The sequence below is a fragment of the Anarhichas minor genome, unplaced genomic scaffold (assembly GCF_050575085.1).
Source record: "Anarhichas minor isolate MPS153535 unplaced genomic scaffold, ASM5057508v1 ptg000014l, whole genome shotgun sequence".
NCBI lineage: Eukaryota > Metazoa > Chordata > Actinopteri > Perciformes > Anarhichadidae > Anarhichas > Anarhichas minor.
Genome location: NW_027466460.1, coordinates 5070277 through 5085884, shown reverse-complemented (window position 1 = coordinate 5085884; position 15608 = coordinate 5070277). Strand labels below are relative to the sequence as shown.

Sequence of the window (15608 nt, the reverse complement as noted above, 5' to 3'; positions counted from 1 at the left end):
AAAGAGACGGAGAGCCAGAGACTGACGGAGAGTGAAAATATCATTAAAGCTTTGTGCCCCTGAGTCACCTGGACATGTTTTATTTACTGTCCCTTTGATACAAAATTGGCATCCGAACGGTTTGCTCCACAGTCTGGGTCAGTCTGGGCCAAGCACCTGGGCCACGCACGCACACACAAAATAGTTTAGTAGACTTTGAGATACTGGGTTGACTTATAGTAATCATTTAACCATAACAGATCAACTCTACCCTTTTACATTTTTTAATCTAAATTAAAACATTACTTCTCTTAGAAATTAAAAGTTGAATTCATAAGCAATAAAACTAACCGTTCTAACTTCTCAGGGGTGTTGCTGTCATAGTCGTATGTGGTCTGGTGTGACCACAAGCTTATGGTGGCTAATGTTAGCCAACTTTAACTAACACTGCTGAGTCAGTTCTCTGACTTCATGGCTCTTCTCTGTGCTACTGCTAAACTGTATTTACTTTTTCAAAAAACTCAATTTGTGCGCACTAATTAGCAGTTAGATTGAAAATGTCAACAACTCATTTTAACACAAAAATCACAAAATAAAAGCGTCTTTGACCAAAATCAAAGAAAAACTGCATGAAAACTGCACTAAACAATATGAATGCATGTGTTTTTCAAACTGGGGACATCCATTTTTTTCTTGACAGAACAAGCCATCCTAAGTCCAACATGAAGTGACCAATGAGAAAAACACATGCGCATACACAACTTAAATTGGCCAATTGGTCAATAAATTAGCCTCAACGGGTTAATCTGAATTACTCCAGTCCTCCAGTTAATACTGAGCTGAAGAGTACCTCAAGCAACAAGCTGTGTCATTGTATCACTGTTCCTTTTTAATGAGAGCGTCTGCTCCCAACAGAGCTCATCTCTCCAACCTTGGCCGACTGCCTCTGCAATTTTTCCATGACATTTTACTACTGTTTCTGAAAAGGGCAGCATGAAGTTGATTGAAACAATTTCCACAGTTGAAGCTGAAGAGTCTCCTGACGGATTATTGATAGTTTGGGACTGTGTGACAATGGTATTCAAATCTGACTCACATATAATAAAAGCGATAGTTAAAGTTATTGCATTTGGGGGTGTTCTGGTAGTAAATAGGTTAGGATGCATACCACCTCGTTACTGATATAAGTCCATTTGGGATCTTTGCTGCACATCATCAGCCTCTCTTCCTGTGCTTCCCGTCTCATTATAATGCCATACAATCAAATAAAGGTAACTTTTTGACATTTAATTAGTCAAATGCCACAAAATTATTTTTCATAAAAGAGCAAATAGCAGAAACGGCACTACCTGTGACATTCAAGCGACGTCACTGGTTGAAAAAAGAGAACACAATCAAAAAAGTTAAATCCATTATTTTATCATTTCATAATTTATTTACTTTGCAATTTCTGTAACGTTTTACTGTATATTGACTTGGACTAGTAGAACCTTGTTGAAATAAATACTGTATTCTGCTGCCCACATGTGCTAAAAAACAAATCTGTATTTTTAACAGGAGAATGACTGTAAACGTCTATGTAATGTCTGGTGAGAGTATAACATGACATTTTTCACTTGATTTAATTTTCTTTTGTTGAAAATATATCCACTCTATCTATAACCGCTTGTCCTTTAAAGGGCAGCAGGGCCAGTCAATCACAAAGCTGACACAAGGAGCGAGGCAACCATTCACATCTTCGTGCAACTGAGAGTCAACAACCTAAGTTGCATGTGTTTGGACTGTGGGAGGAATAATGCTGGAGAAGACCCACACAGTTTCCTCCTTTTGTTGTTTCTTTACAGTATTACCCATATTTTTTTCAGGCTTCCATAGTCAGAAGTGCCTCACTATACAATATAGTATAAGACAAAAAGTACCAAGAAATCAAAGAAAAGTGTCTCAGTAAATTTACAGTTCTAACTCTGACACAAGTTGGGATGGGAGGTCAAAATAGAAGCAGAGTGAGTGCAATACAAAAGAAATGCATGATGGAAATATGATGGATTTTCTCCAAACGTTTTCAAGTTGTTTCCTCTTCCTACCTAAAGAGGTAGAAGCAATCTGAACTCTGACTAGTTGAAGTACTGTCTTCTTTAGTTTAGGTATCTGTAAACTCACATGGCCATTCAGCAATAACAGCAATCAATAGCAGTAGAAAAAGTGAAATCCAGAAACATGCAGCATATCACTCCGACACTCAAACCACTGAGAAGTTTGTATCCTCTTGCCTTGACTCTTTTATTTTACAGGCATTGATTTTTACACATTCTTGCTCTTCCCCTCCATCCCTCCGCACCCCTGTTGTTTCCCTCCTCTGTTCAGATCTCTTCATCTCCTCTCCTGCTGCTCCGTCTTTCATGTCTCTCTCCTTTCTTTGAGAGAGACAGAAACTATTTCTTTTTGTCTGCCACCCAGGGACACAACCCACAGTCCGCTTTTGAGATGCTCGCTCCCTGAGACTATCTGCAGGTGAACAGATTTCAGCCGGTTACTGTTGATCTCGGTGTTAAAGTCAAGACTGATTCAATCAGAAAGAGCTGGTAACCTGTGTTCACAACGTGTCGGAATAGTGAATACAAGTGAATACAACATTGCACACATATAGGACCGATGAGGAAATCCAAGATGAGAAACGAAATAGTTGGTTTCTTGTAAATCCTTGAATCATTTTACCTTTAACTCCTATGGCGAGTTCAGCTCACTACAGCATAATCACTAGTACAGCATGGTCACTCCTACAGCATGATTACTACATCATGGTTACTACTACACTATGGTTACTACTACATTATGGTCACTACTACACTATGGCCACTACAGCATGGTCACTACACTATGGTGACTACAGCATCTCACTGCAGCATGGTCACTACTACGCTATGGCCACTACAGCATGGTCACTACTACACTATGGTCACTACAGCATGGTCACTACTACACTATGGTCACTACAGCATGGTCACTACACTATGGTCACTACTACGCTATGGTCACTACAGCATGGTCACTACAGCATGGTCACTACACTATGGTCACTACAGCATGGTCACTACTACACTATGGTCACTACAGCATGGTCACTACACTATGGTCACTACTACAGCATGGTCACTACTACACTATGGTCACTACTACACTATGGTCACTACTACACTATGGTTACTACAGCATGGTCACTACTACACTATGGTCACTACTACACTATGGTTACTACAGCATGGTCACTACTACACTATGGTCACTACTACAGCATGGTCACTACTACACTATGGTCACTACTACAGCATGGTCACTACTACACTATGGTCACTACTACACTATGGTCACTACTACAGCATGGTCACTACTACACTATGGTCACTACTACACTATGGTCACTACTACACTATGGTTAGTACTACAGCATGGTCACTACTACACTATGGTCACTGCAGCATGGTCACTACTGCAGCATGGGCACTACTACACTATGGTCACTGCAGCATGGTCACTACTACACTATGGTCACTGCAGCATGGTCACTACAGCATGGTCACTACAGCAGCATGGGCACTACTACACTATGGTCACTGCAGCATGGTCACTACTACACTATGGTCACTGCAGCATGGTCACTACAGCATGGTCACTACAGCATGGTCACTACTACACTATGGTCACTACAGCATGGTCACTACACTATGGTCACTACAGCATGGTCACTACTACACTATGGTCACTACTACACTATGGTTACTACAGCATGGTCACTACTACACTATGGTCACTACTACAGCATGGTCACTACTACACTATGGTCACTACTACACTATGGTCACTACAGCATGGTCACTACTACACTATGGTCACTACTACAGCATGGCCACTACTACACTATGGTCACTGCAGCATGGTCACTACTACACTATGGTCACTACTACAGCATGGTCACTACTACACTATGGTCACTACTACACTATGGTCACTACTACACTATGGTTAGTACTACAGCATGGTCACTACTACACTATGGTCACTGCAGCATGGTCACTACTGCAGCATGGGCACTACTACACTATGGTCACTGCAGCATGGTCACTACAGCATGGTCACTACAGCATGGTCACGACTACACTATGGTCACTACAGCATGGTCACTACACTATGGTCACTACTACAGCATGGTCACTACTACAGCATGGTCACTACTACACTATGGTTACTACAGCATGGTCACTACTACACTATGGTCACTACTACACTATGGTCACTACTACAGCATGGTCACTACTACACTATGGTCATTGCAGCATGGTCACTACTACACTATGGTCACTACTACACTATGGTCACTACAGCATGGTCACTACTACACTATGGTCACTACTACAGCATGGTCACTACTACACTATGGTCACTACTACAGCATGGTCACTACTACACTATGGTCACTACTACACTATGGTTAGTACTACAGCATGGTCACTACTACACTATGGTCACTGCAGCATGGTCACTACTACACTATGGTCACTGCAGCATGGTCACTACTGCAGCATGGTCACTACTACACTATGGTCACTGCAGCATGGTCACTACTGCAGCATGGTCACTACTACACTATGGTCACTGCAGCATGGTCGCTACTGCAGCATGGGCACTACTACACTATGGTCACTGCGGCATGGTCACTACTACAGCATGGTCACTACTACACTGCTACAGCATGGTAACTACAACAGCATGGAAATATGTTCGGACTATTCCGGTTTTGGAAATAATGGGTCATTAAACCAATGTTATGGCACAGTCGCATGGCCCAAACTTAATTAGTTTTTTGTTTGTTTTATACCCCTGTCTTAAAATATTACAAGAAAATAAAAAAAAATCTTATATACTTCAGGGTTCAGGAGTTACAAGTCAAAACATTACAGACTTTGTAAAGGATCACATGTTGGTGCAATCTGCAAAAAAAAAAAACAGAGATCGTTATGGGACCATGGCCTTTATTTCTACTGCATTTCAGTGAAATATCTTTTGTTGTTTTGGGGATATTCTGCTCACAATCAAAACTACCTAAATAGTAATGTACCCATGTTCAGCAATCTGTCTTGGTGATATGGTCCTGTTATCACATCTAGCAGATCTAGCTGCAAAGTATAGTGTCTGATCGAATGTGCCTGCCGCCTGTTGAGCGAGTGAGAGGGTAAAGCTGGGTTAAGGCCTAGAGGAACCTGCTACAGCCCTGCCTACTCAGCACAAAGCCTCCCTCCCTGTCTCAGTCTCTTTGTAGAGAGGCTGATCAAAGAGCGGTGCGTACTCAGAGGATTCACCCCGTCAGGGAGCTTCCGAGTGGATGAACGCGGACATCCCATTATGTTTCCCAGTGGGGTATGCTGAGGGATGCGAGAGTGCACACACACCCTCGTGAGCCTGCGTGTGAGCAACTGTGAACAAAACTGTGAGTGTGAGCTGCTGCACTTCGGTTCTGGATGTACAATTCTATGCATGTTTGAAAATACTTTGCATCGGAGGGTGAGAGGGAATGATGATTGAGTTTTTCGAAACATCTGAGTGTGCAAACGGTCTGCAGCTTTGATCTGTAATGAGGAAGGTAGGGTTGAAGTGAGCAGCGCTGCCTGTTATTTCAGATCAGAATCACAGGATCAAAGGCTTTTTCTCACCTCACTGTTCCATCTCTCTCTTTCTGCGTGTGTGTCTCTGCTTAACCTCAGGCATCCTTGGCTCACCTCCTAAACTTCCCCTCTGCTGCAGCACAATGGATGTGTGTAGCATCACATCCAAACAGGAAGCCTTGGTCCAAGCTCCCACCTCTGAGCAAGAAAATGAATCCCAACAAGCTACAGGACTGCTGCTGACTGGCTGACCTCTGACCTCCCTTCTGATAGGCGATAAAGCTAAAAAATGATTTCCTGACAGAGATTAGGACCTGTGCTGTGTAGGCTTCACAGTGTTTGTAATGTATGAGTTTCATTTTACAGGTTTGATTTAAACTTGTTGATCTTTCCTCCGCCCCTATGATTAAGCTAATAAGGCAGAAAGAAGACATTTAGAGACAATTATTTTTCAGGGAAATCCTGAAACAATCTTCATTTTTATGAAAGTACCAGAGTGTTTATCCTCCTCTACAATACATTTGCTCAATTTAAACAGCAAATTAGATGAGAATGATGAGGCTTTCTACCAACAAATGTGGCTTTACTTTAGGATTTGGGGAAATTCCTCAATGAGTCACTTGCTGTTGCATTTAAGCCTATTTTAAGCTTGTGTAAATCACTCCTCTCTCACCATGTGCCAAGATACCACTAATACAAGATATTTGCATTTGTGTGTACATCGAAGTGTGAGAACCCACACATGTAAGGTATATTTTGTCACTTACCTCATTTCTTTGTTTCATGGGAAGTGTGTGCGAAGGTATTCTCTGGAGAGACAGTCAGCCTGTGGAAGGAGTTAGGATGGAGGGAGCCAGAGAAAGAAAGTGAGAGAGAGGGAGACAGAAAAAAGAAAAAAAGGAGAGGGAGAGTTTCCACATTTAGCAAGCTGTCAGAAACAGTTTTAAGCTGCGATCAGAAGTGAGCAGGAACACTCATGCACACTGAACACATTTGAAATTAAAATGAAGTGCCTTGATGCTGACTTTACACAGAACAAACCGAGCTCTTCTGTTTACTGCCAAATCTGACAAACAACATAAATCACTGTGAGACACAGGAGGTTGTTTGCACACGTTTTACTGAGGCTGCATTGCCTTCTTAACATCATTAGGATGTTACAGCACCTGTACTCAGGTCCCAACATCTGAAAACTCTTTCTGTGATCTTTTTGGGGCTCCACAAGTGACAGAAATGCACCATTTATTATAAAAGTGTTGCTGTAGGTTACCCTCTGCAAACGATGGTTCATAACACACAAACTTGTGCTATGAAGACATGAAGCTCAATCAGCGTAATAATGTAGGTACAATGGGCCCAACACACACACTTGGGGATATATATATATATATATATATATATATATATGACCTAAAACATATATATACCAACAATATTTTGGAGTTATTTCATATTCATATTTCATAAGAATCCAGAAGCTGTGAAAGGATATGGTGCTAGGAAATGCACTATGTCAATGGATGTCCTCACTAAGATAGAACTACAGGTGTGCGTGTACCTCTCATGATGAATGTGTGTGTGTGTGTGTTATAGAAGAGAAACACTTGTACTAATGAAAGTGAAGCCACTATGCCAGATAAATCAAATTAATATCAATACACACACCCTAATTAATTCAACTCTTCGCTGCCTGGAAATGTTAAATCACACTCATTATGTTCGTTCAGACTTCTACGCACAAAGTGCCTGTGGTGATCAGAATTAGTGTAGCAGACAGAACCTGCAGTGGCTAACAAGCTAACCTGCTGCACTGTTTTCTGTCCCTACACAGACTGCTGCTCCCTGCCTTGTGGGTGATAACACTCTGTACATAAGTACTCTACTGAGAGGCAGATCCAGGTAGAAGCTAAAGCTGGAGAAATTTCAGTAGCCCCAAAACAGAATAGAAAAGAACAGCTTTAACAGCGCTTATTTACATAGTGCCATAAAGAAAACATATGCTTGGTGCCCCAGAGCTGCTTGAGCTGATTGCATGTAGACACACACAAACATATCAGGTCGCAACAAGAGTAACACTGGGCCATCCGCCTCATCTGCTATTCCCTGCTTGAGGGACACAATGTTTGAGACAATCTTTTGAGCTGCCTCAGCAGAACCCCACTGTGTTCTTTGTCACATTAGTATTCATGATCACTGGATCAGCTTTTAGACATGCCACCTCTTTCGTCTCAAGAACTATTGGATGGTTTCCCTCATGCTTCACCAAGCTGTTTACATGGCTAATGTAAATTAATATTCCACAAATATTTTCCTTTACATGCAGCCATGCATTCTCCGATTTACATAAAATGCCTCCATGAAGTCTGTTCTTTCTTTTAATTATTGCGCTATGTTATGGTATATGATTTAGCATTCACCATCATGTAGCCACAGTGGCTACTGTTCAACAAAAACTACACAGACATGTGTGGATCTGTCAACTACAGTAGCTAGACTTTCCCTAATTTGGACTCAACTTTATTAGCTGTTATTTTCATAACAATCAGAGATAAATTTGAAAAAAGGCATCTTAATTATTAACCAACAAAATGCAGAAGCCCTAAGGATAAACCTTTTCCCTTTTTTGCTACGAGTTACTAAATTAGAAGATGGTTACAGCTGTTTTATCCGTTCGCGAAATATAAAGCTACAGCCAGCAGCCAGTTAGCTTGGGGAGTTAATTAGTGAGCTGCTGGTTAGTGGATTTTGATACCTGATGTTAGCCGTTTCCTCCTGCTCCCAGTCTTCAGGCCACACTTAGCTAACAAGATGCTGGCTCCTGCGTCACATTTTGGGTAAAGCATATACCGTTTATAGGAAGTAAGTGTCATCACGGTGACGCCACCCATTGGTTTGTGGACTGCAGTTCCAAATTCTGTATTTCAGCTGTCGCCATATTGGATTTCGACTGTTGCCACCTTGGGTTTTTCAGGAAGTGACACAAACTGAAAACACACTGAAAGAGTTAAAGTTCAACGACAAAAACAGAGGAAACTCCTAGACCGGAAAACGCCATGGTAACGACCTGTCACTCACAAGGTGGCCGCGACCTAAATCCTACCCCGCTTTATTTTACTCCAAATGGGACCATAATTTGAACGTCATGCTGTATTAAAGAAGACTTGAAGTCCTAACAGATACCTGGGCTTTGGGTATCGGCCAATACCGAGAACCGATCTGATACCAGTGTTTATTTGATAAGCTGTATGCCTCACTGTGTAGAAGTGAGTGAAATTAATATATTTGCAAGGCAACATCAGGTTTGATTTAAACATTGCTTAGATACACACATATATACATACATATATACACACATATATATATAAATGCACTGAATTGTTATTTATCAAAATAATCCAATACCAGATCAGCCCATTGTCACAGATATCTGATGCAGCTATCCGAGTCTGTATCTTACCGATATCAGTGTCGATATTAGTGCATCCTGCTTTACCGTCTGGGGTACATACATAAGAGCGGTATCAATCTTGTCTTACATCCTTTGGCAAGAAAGCATTATAAGCCTAGTTCCCAAATTGTTAAATTATTCCATTAAAGCAAGAGAAAATGTCCCTAAGGCAGTCACTAGAAAGGAACCCAAAATTCCTAAATGTTAGACCTAATTAGGCAGTGTGAACCTATACACACACCTTGTCAATAATACAATAAATATGAATGTCCCACTCTGGTTTAGAGCACCATAAATTATTGTTCTGTGTACCAAAGGTAAAATGGAGAGGAAAACTGTGGTAAATGTAACAGAATGTGACAGCTGCATTGCTGCAGAGCAAGGACAACCCTTGACTGAAGTCTGATCAGTTCAGAGCCGGTTTCCTCGTGCCATAGTCCCTGGCAAGGTGGGAATGCACAGGTGAACACATGTGCACTGCTGGCTCTCAGCAGAGGCTTTTGACATATTTATGACACACACACACACACACAAAGAGGTGTCCGAGTCCTGGCTTTGGTCCAGTGGCCTGGGGCAGATCTTTATCCTCCAGCACCGCAAAGCCCTTTAAGCCCTGCAGCTATACCAGTCTGCTCTATCCCTCCCTCCTTTCTATATCGCTCCTTACTTTACCAGATCATTTTTTAAATTCTCCATCTCCCTGGAATCCACCTCCCCTCACTTACCATTTCTTTCCTATTTTTTATATTCTAATCATCAACTTTTTCCTCCAGATGCTTCACCGTCTCTCCACCCACCCCAGGGCTGCTCTTTCATCTCACGCCAACCTTCTTCCCATCTCTCTGTGGAGGTCCAGAGTCCAGTGGCTGAAGCACCAGAATGTCAGACAGACATGTATTAACATTTAGACAGCCTCTGGGTCCGAAGGGGAGCTCCGGTTTAAATCAGTCACATCCTCTCTGCACGTTCAGAAAAGTTGGTACAGCTGGTACCAGCGGAGCACCGGTGTCAATCTTCACGGGTGTTTTACGCTGTCAGTAGTCCTACGTGACTGTTTCATGGGTGTGTAGGCTTCTCTTTCGCTCACTTTTTCCTCTAACACTTGTCTGTTCTCTTACAATTCCATTAAACACATTGTGGTATGTTGCCATCAGTGAATTTGACAGTCTTCTCCATGGACAATTTAGTTTTAAAAGAACAAACAGGGAAGTGTGTGTGTCCCATTCCAATATGTGTGGCTCAAACTACCAAATATTTTAAATATATAATCCGATTTATTTTTTGATGAAATGTTCAACAAAACACAAGAAACAGTGAAAAACACCCGTCACAGTTTCCCAGAGCCCAAGGTGAAATTTTCAGATTGCTTGTTTTGTCCGACAGACAATCCAAAACCCAAAGATGTCCAATATACAGATATAAAAAAAAGAGAAAAGCAGTAAATCCTCACATATGACAGCCTAGAGCAAAGTCAGTCAGTCATTCAAACAAACGCGTTGGTTCAGAAATACTTCTATAAATATTGGATGAATTGCTATAATATTTGGTGCCCATGAGATGAATCCTAATGACTTTGGTGATCTTCAAACCTTTTCAATAGTACTTCCTGCTGTTCAAAATGTCAGTATGTCCAATATTTTGGAGACAAATAACTGCAAAATGAATGACATTCCCATCTGCCTCAGCTGTTCTAGTGCTAATTACCAAATGTTAGTCTGCTAACACTCAGATGGTGAACATGGCAAACATACGTGCTGCTTGTGTGACTGTACACTTTTAGTCTGACAAACAAATAATGAACTGACAATCAAAATTGTTGATGGAGTGCCTTGGTTATTACTTTGGCCGAATGCAGTTATATGGCATGTGCTGTAACCAAAGTCCCAAGTTCGATTTCCAAGCATGTGGCGAAAATGCCCCAAAAAAATCTTAAAGCTTTTAAAAAATAGTTGGCGATTCATTTTCAGTAGATCGGCTTTGTAAAGGAAATATAGTCCTAAACTCGTAGCCATAATGAGTGCAGGATTTACCCTGAAGAAGACTACCATGTTGAAACATTGGTAAATTATTAAATACCTTTTGCTCAAAGATTTTCAAAGTTTTTTAAAAGACCATAATATTGAGCCAGATCACTTGTTAATTCATTATTTTTATGATTCAGCCAAGCAGAAGACGACCAATATCTTATTGAATTAACTAGTGCAGTGTCCGTACGGAGTGCATGCCCGTTCAGAACAAGCAGATTGCTTGGCTCCCGGTATTACTAGTTGCAGCGTTGTCAGGGGACGTGCCTGTTTGGAACCTGTGCCCGTTCAGAGCGGGGCTACTGTTTGGCCCCCCAAAGTGCTGCTCATCTCTAGTTGAATCCAGGGAGCTGAAGAAAAGTTTGGTTGTAACATTAGTACAATACATTACAGCAGTGGTGGGCCGTCAGGGCCTGCAAGGCCTTCTCTCCTGGCCTAAACAGAATCACAAAGTTATGTGAATGCAGCTTTAGAAGAAGCATTTGTTGATGCCAAATTCCCAGTGGATGTAATGGAATTTAAGGTTAACTAGCATGTAAATGTGGTGCTGTCATCTTTGCTTATTGATAACAGTATCTTATAATAACTCCCGAATTTATTCATGTGACTAAACACAAAACTCAGCACAAACGAGAAACCCAACACAAGTGAATGGGGATCCATGTCACCAAAAACAAGTACTGGAAGTTTCTTGTTTCCAAAGTTAAGTCTTTCCTTACACAATACTTTACAGGTAAACTTTGAGTACAGTGACTCTGGAAGACAGAAAAGTGAGACATTATTATTCATTGCTGGAACAGCAGAGCAGAGACGGGGTGGAGCACAGTGATGGTGTGAAATCCCTGTAAGGATAATTCTTCGTAGTTAGCGAGTCTCAGTGGTCTCAGAGTCTGGTACTTTTTTTTTTTTTTTATTGTTGCCGTCGGCAGCCTTGTCTGTGTAAATCGGCGTGTGTGTGCATGTGCACGTTGGCACGACTCCATGTGTAAGTGTGTGTGCTCACTATGGGCTGTGTTTGTGGTACTGCAGAGGTGACAACAACCAAAAATACACTAGCTCTGCAGGCCTGAATTATTCAGAGAGTGGAGACGGAGCAGCGGGGGGTGGGGGTGGAGATAGATGGATGGATGAGAGACGGCAGCGACAGAAGAGGAAAACAGTACAGTGACGATGAAAAGGCGGGGACAACAAGAAGGTGAGAGAAAGTCGAAAAAGTGGAGACTCATCAAAAGCAAGCCACACACAGTTAACACACGCAGGCTGATTGAGAGAGAGAGAGAACCTACACAGAAAAACATACATTTCATTCTGGTCTGCACAATGAATTCTTGCATCGGCAGACTGCAGCGCTAAAACAAACAAACACAAATCCTTGCTTCTTATACACAAATATATCTTGGTGCACAAAAAAAACACATCAGCATTATCTCTTTTATGGCATACATAAACAAACTGCATGCTTCCTCTGCCCTACCTATTTTCCTCTTATACCCACACACATCTTCCTCCATCTCTTTTATTCTATGCATGCGGGCTCCCCATCGCCTTTCACTCACATTGAAATTCCATCTGTTTTTACAATCTTTGAGTGCAGCTCTGGAGCTTTCACATTTCCTGTTTTCCTGCCCGGCACAGAGAGGGATGTATGGAAACCAAATGTGTGGAGCCACATTTATTGCCTCTTAGTGGGGAATGTACACATCCAATACCCAAAGAGCCTTACTGTACTCTGAAGAAAGATGTTTTTAGCATGGGTGGCCCTGCGAGGAGATTGTCTTAATGCTGTCATGAATAAATGTCAGCTAGATAGAAATACAAGTCAACCCCAACTGGTACTTTCAGGAAACCGTGTGCAAGACAAAAAGACCAACTTTAAACTACACTCTGACTTATATGAACAGTGTACAGGTGACTGCTGTAGAGGGATCATAAATACTGACTTCCGCAAAGCACTCAGACAGAGAGGAGAGGTCTGGAAATAGGCTGTTACTGTACATCTCAGGCAGCATCAGAGTCCCATTACTAGTGGATGTCTTCCCATCAGTGTGTGTGGACGATGAGAGGGGACTGGGGATTAATGGATTTCATTCTGGAGATGATGACTGATGGACCAAATTTATCTCCAGACAACACATGACACAGCAAAGTGAACAGACCTGTTGAAGCCCATCAGTCACACAGATTGGTATGTGGTATAAGATCCAGCATCATCACAGCTGTTTTAAGCCATGCTCAATAATCCATTTCTAACCAATTAATAATTTACTTTCATGAACTGAAAACAGTGTGAAAGGGTTGAAGTTGTAAAAGAAAAACTCGGACAACTCCCAGACCATACAATGTTGTGGTAGTGACCTGTCAATCACAAGGTAGCCCCACCCTAAAGCATATCCTGTTTTATCATCTATTTTACTGTAACTGAGACCATCATTTACTCAGTGAACATCATGCTGTATTGAAGAAGACTTGAAACCATAAACTATTGTTTCGTAAATTAAGTGAGAAGTAGGGTCATTGGCTGCCTTAAGTTAGTTGTCCCATCAGACCCATCAGAAGTAAGGCTGTAGAAGCAACGCTTTTTATGCAAATTTCAGACTACACAATATTTGTGTCCGTTACAATGGGCACCGTTTCAGATAATCCGATTAAAAGCCATAAAATCTTGCTGTTTTGCTTGGCCCTTACATGACTGACTACACGTTGGTCCAAGACCAGTCAAAGCTCGTCGTCTTTCACAATACGCATGATGTCACTAGGAAGGATTGGCTAGGGACCAACTTCCAGGAACAGGAATGTAAACAAACAATAGCGTTGTGTATGATGCTGGCTGTCATGTTTGGAAAAGCCTAAAAAAGATTAATGAAAAACGACTGACTTTTACTCCGTTTCACAGTTCCACCTGCAGCACCAGCAACATCTTAATCTTTCACATCATTCCTCTTTGGCTTCACTATGTTTACAGTTGAAGAGAGCTTTGTGCTCCTATTGGTCAAAGTCACAGTGTGATGGAACACGTCGTAAGGCAAAGAAATTTCTGAACTATAATCGGGCTGATATCGTGTAGTCTTAACCAGCAAGGGTGTGTTTTTGTGTTAATAAAACGTCAGTTTTACCTTTAATAAAAGTGATATCACCCCTGATGAGAAAAGAAAGGGATTAGAGCAGAGGGAATTTTAAGAGATGATACTAGAGCCCAGGTTGATAGATGCTGGAAAGACATCAAAAGTAATCCTAAACAAAAAAATGCAATAAAAAATAAATACAATTCATGCAATTGGGACTTTAACCTACCCATTGACAACATCCTGCTTTAGGTGTGTAAATATTGAGGACTAAGTATTAGGGTTATGTTAATTTTTTAACACTTCTTGGACAAAAGGTTTTTACTTGCAGGAAGATTAATACTTAATACTCAAAGCAATCAAACCACTCCTTTTTTATTTTCTACAGAGCCAACAGATAGGCCTGCTGATTCCATGTGAGCAGGACTTGCAGAGAAACAGTGTTCGTCAGGGAACATTAGCTTAGAGACAATTAGGTTTCAGTTCTACTGAGGCCATTAGAGCTTTTAACTGGCTGCTGAAGGAAAGGAAGGAAGGAACAGGAGATGGAGATGTGTGTGTGTGTGTGTGTGTGTGTGTGTGTGTGTACAAACTGTGCTTGTGGGTATGTGTACAGGGTTGCATGTGTGTCTGTGGATGGACTATGTGTGCACATGTTTTGTGTACAATAAGTGAGCAGAAAGGTCAGAAGAGAGAGCTTGTGACCCGCAGGTTTTTTCAAGTTGAACATGTGGAAGTTACTCTGCTGGTAACGCTTTATTTTACAAGTCTGGTATTTCATAATACTTTCTTGCACGTTTCCTGGGAGAAGTAGTTTGGTCCGAAATAAATTGTAAGTCATGTTACTGTTGTTATAGCTTAGTTAGTTGTGTTAAGAAGCAGTTGTTGATTTTCAGAGGAATCTCTTTTAAACAACTAAAAGATATTTCTGCTTACCCAAATGTCTGACAGGTGAGTCGGAGGGCAGCACAACTTCAATGAAGGGGACACAAGATTCAGTCAACACAACCTTCATCTCAGTTCCTTATATGCTGTATTTATCTAGGTATATAATATACATAGATTGCGGGTAAATTATCCAATCAGAGCATCACAAAGATACAATTGGTGATCAGAATAAAAACTAACAAATTGCCATTATGATAATCAAGCAAAGGCGGCAGTTGTTGTTTTTTTAAATATATGAACATCACACTGGCAAAACATTGGATAAGGATGAGAGGTAAATAAGACAAAAGACTTTGGGTATTCATCAAAAATCATGTAATCTTACAGTTTTATTATATGTAAATAGACCACTATATATCCAACAACTATATATCCAAGGAAGCAGAAATCAAAGAGTTTGAGAAAAAAAAAAAACATCATTGACGACAAAGGACTACTTTTCAAAATTGTATATAGGGACTACCAATTATTTTCTTTTCAGTTCATCATA

The 15608-nt window shown here is 41.1% G+C and overlaps 1 protein-coding gene across 4 annotated transcripts in view; it reads right to left on the bottom strand.

Annotated features, from left to right (window-relative positions):
* The window catches only part of LOC142949490 (endonuclease V-like), a 58800-nt gene that overhangs the window by 25057 nt on the left and 18135 nt on the right, over positions 1–15608 (bottom strand). For 2 of the 4 annotated variants that reach the window (XM_076091159.1, XM_076091158.1), the window contains exon 8: positions 6404–6462. The exons of the other annotated variants lie outside the window; for them this stretch is intronic. In XM_076091159.1, coding sequence (XP_075947274.1) covers positions 6418–6462 — 45 coding nt within the window. In that variant the 3' untranslated portion in view covers positions 6404–6417. The remainder of the gene's footprint in view (positions 1–6403; positions 6463–15608) is intronic. 4 annotated transcript variants of the gene reach the window in all.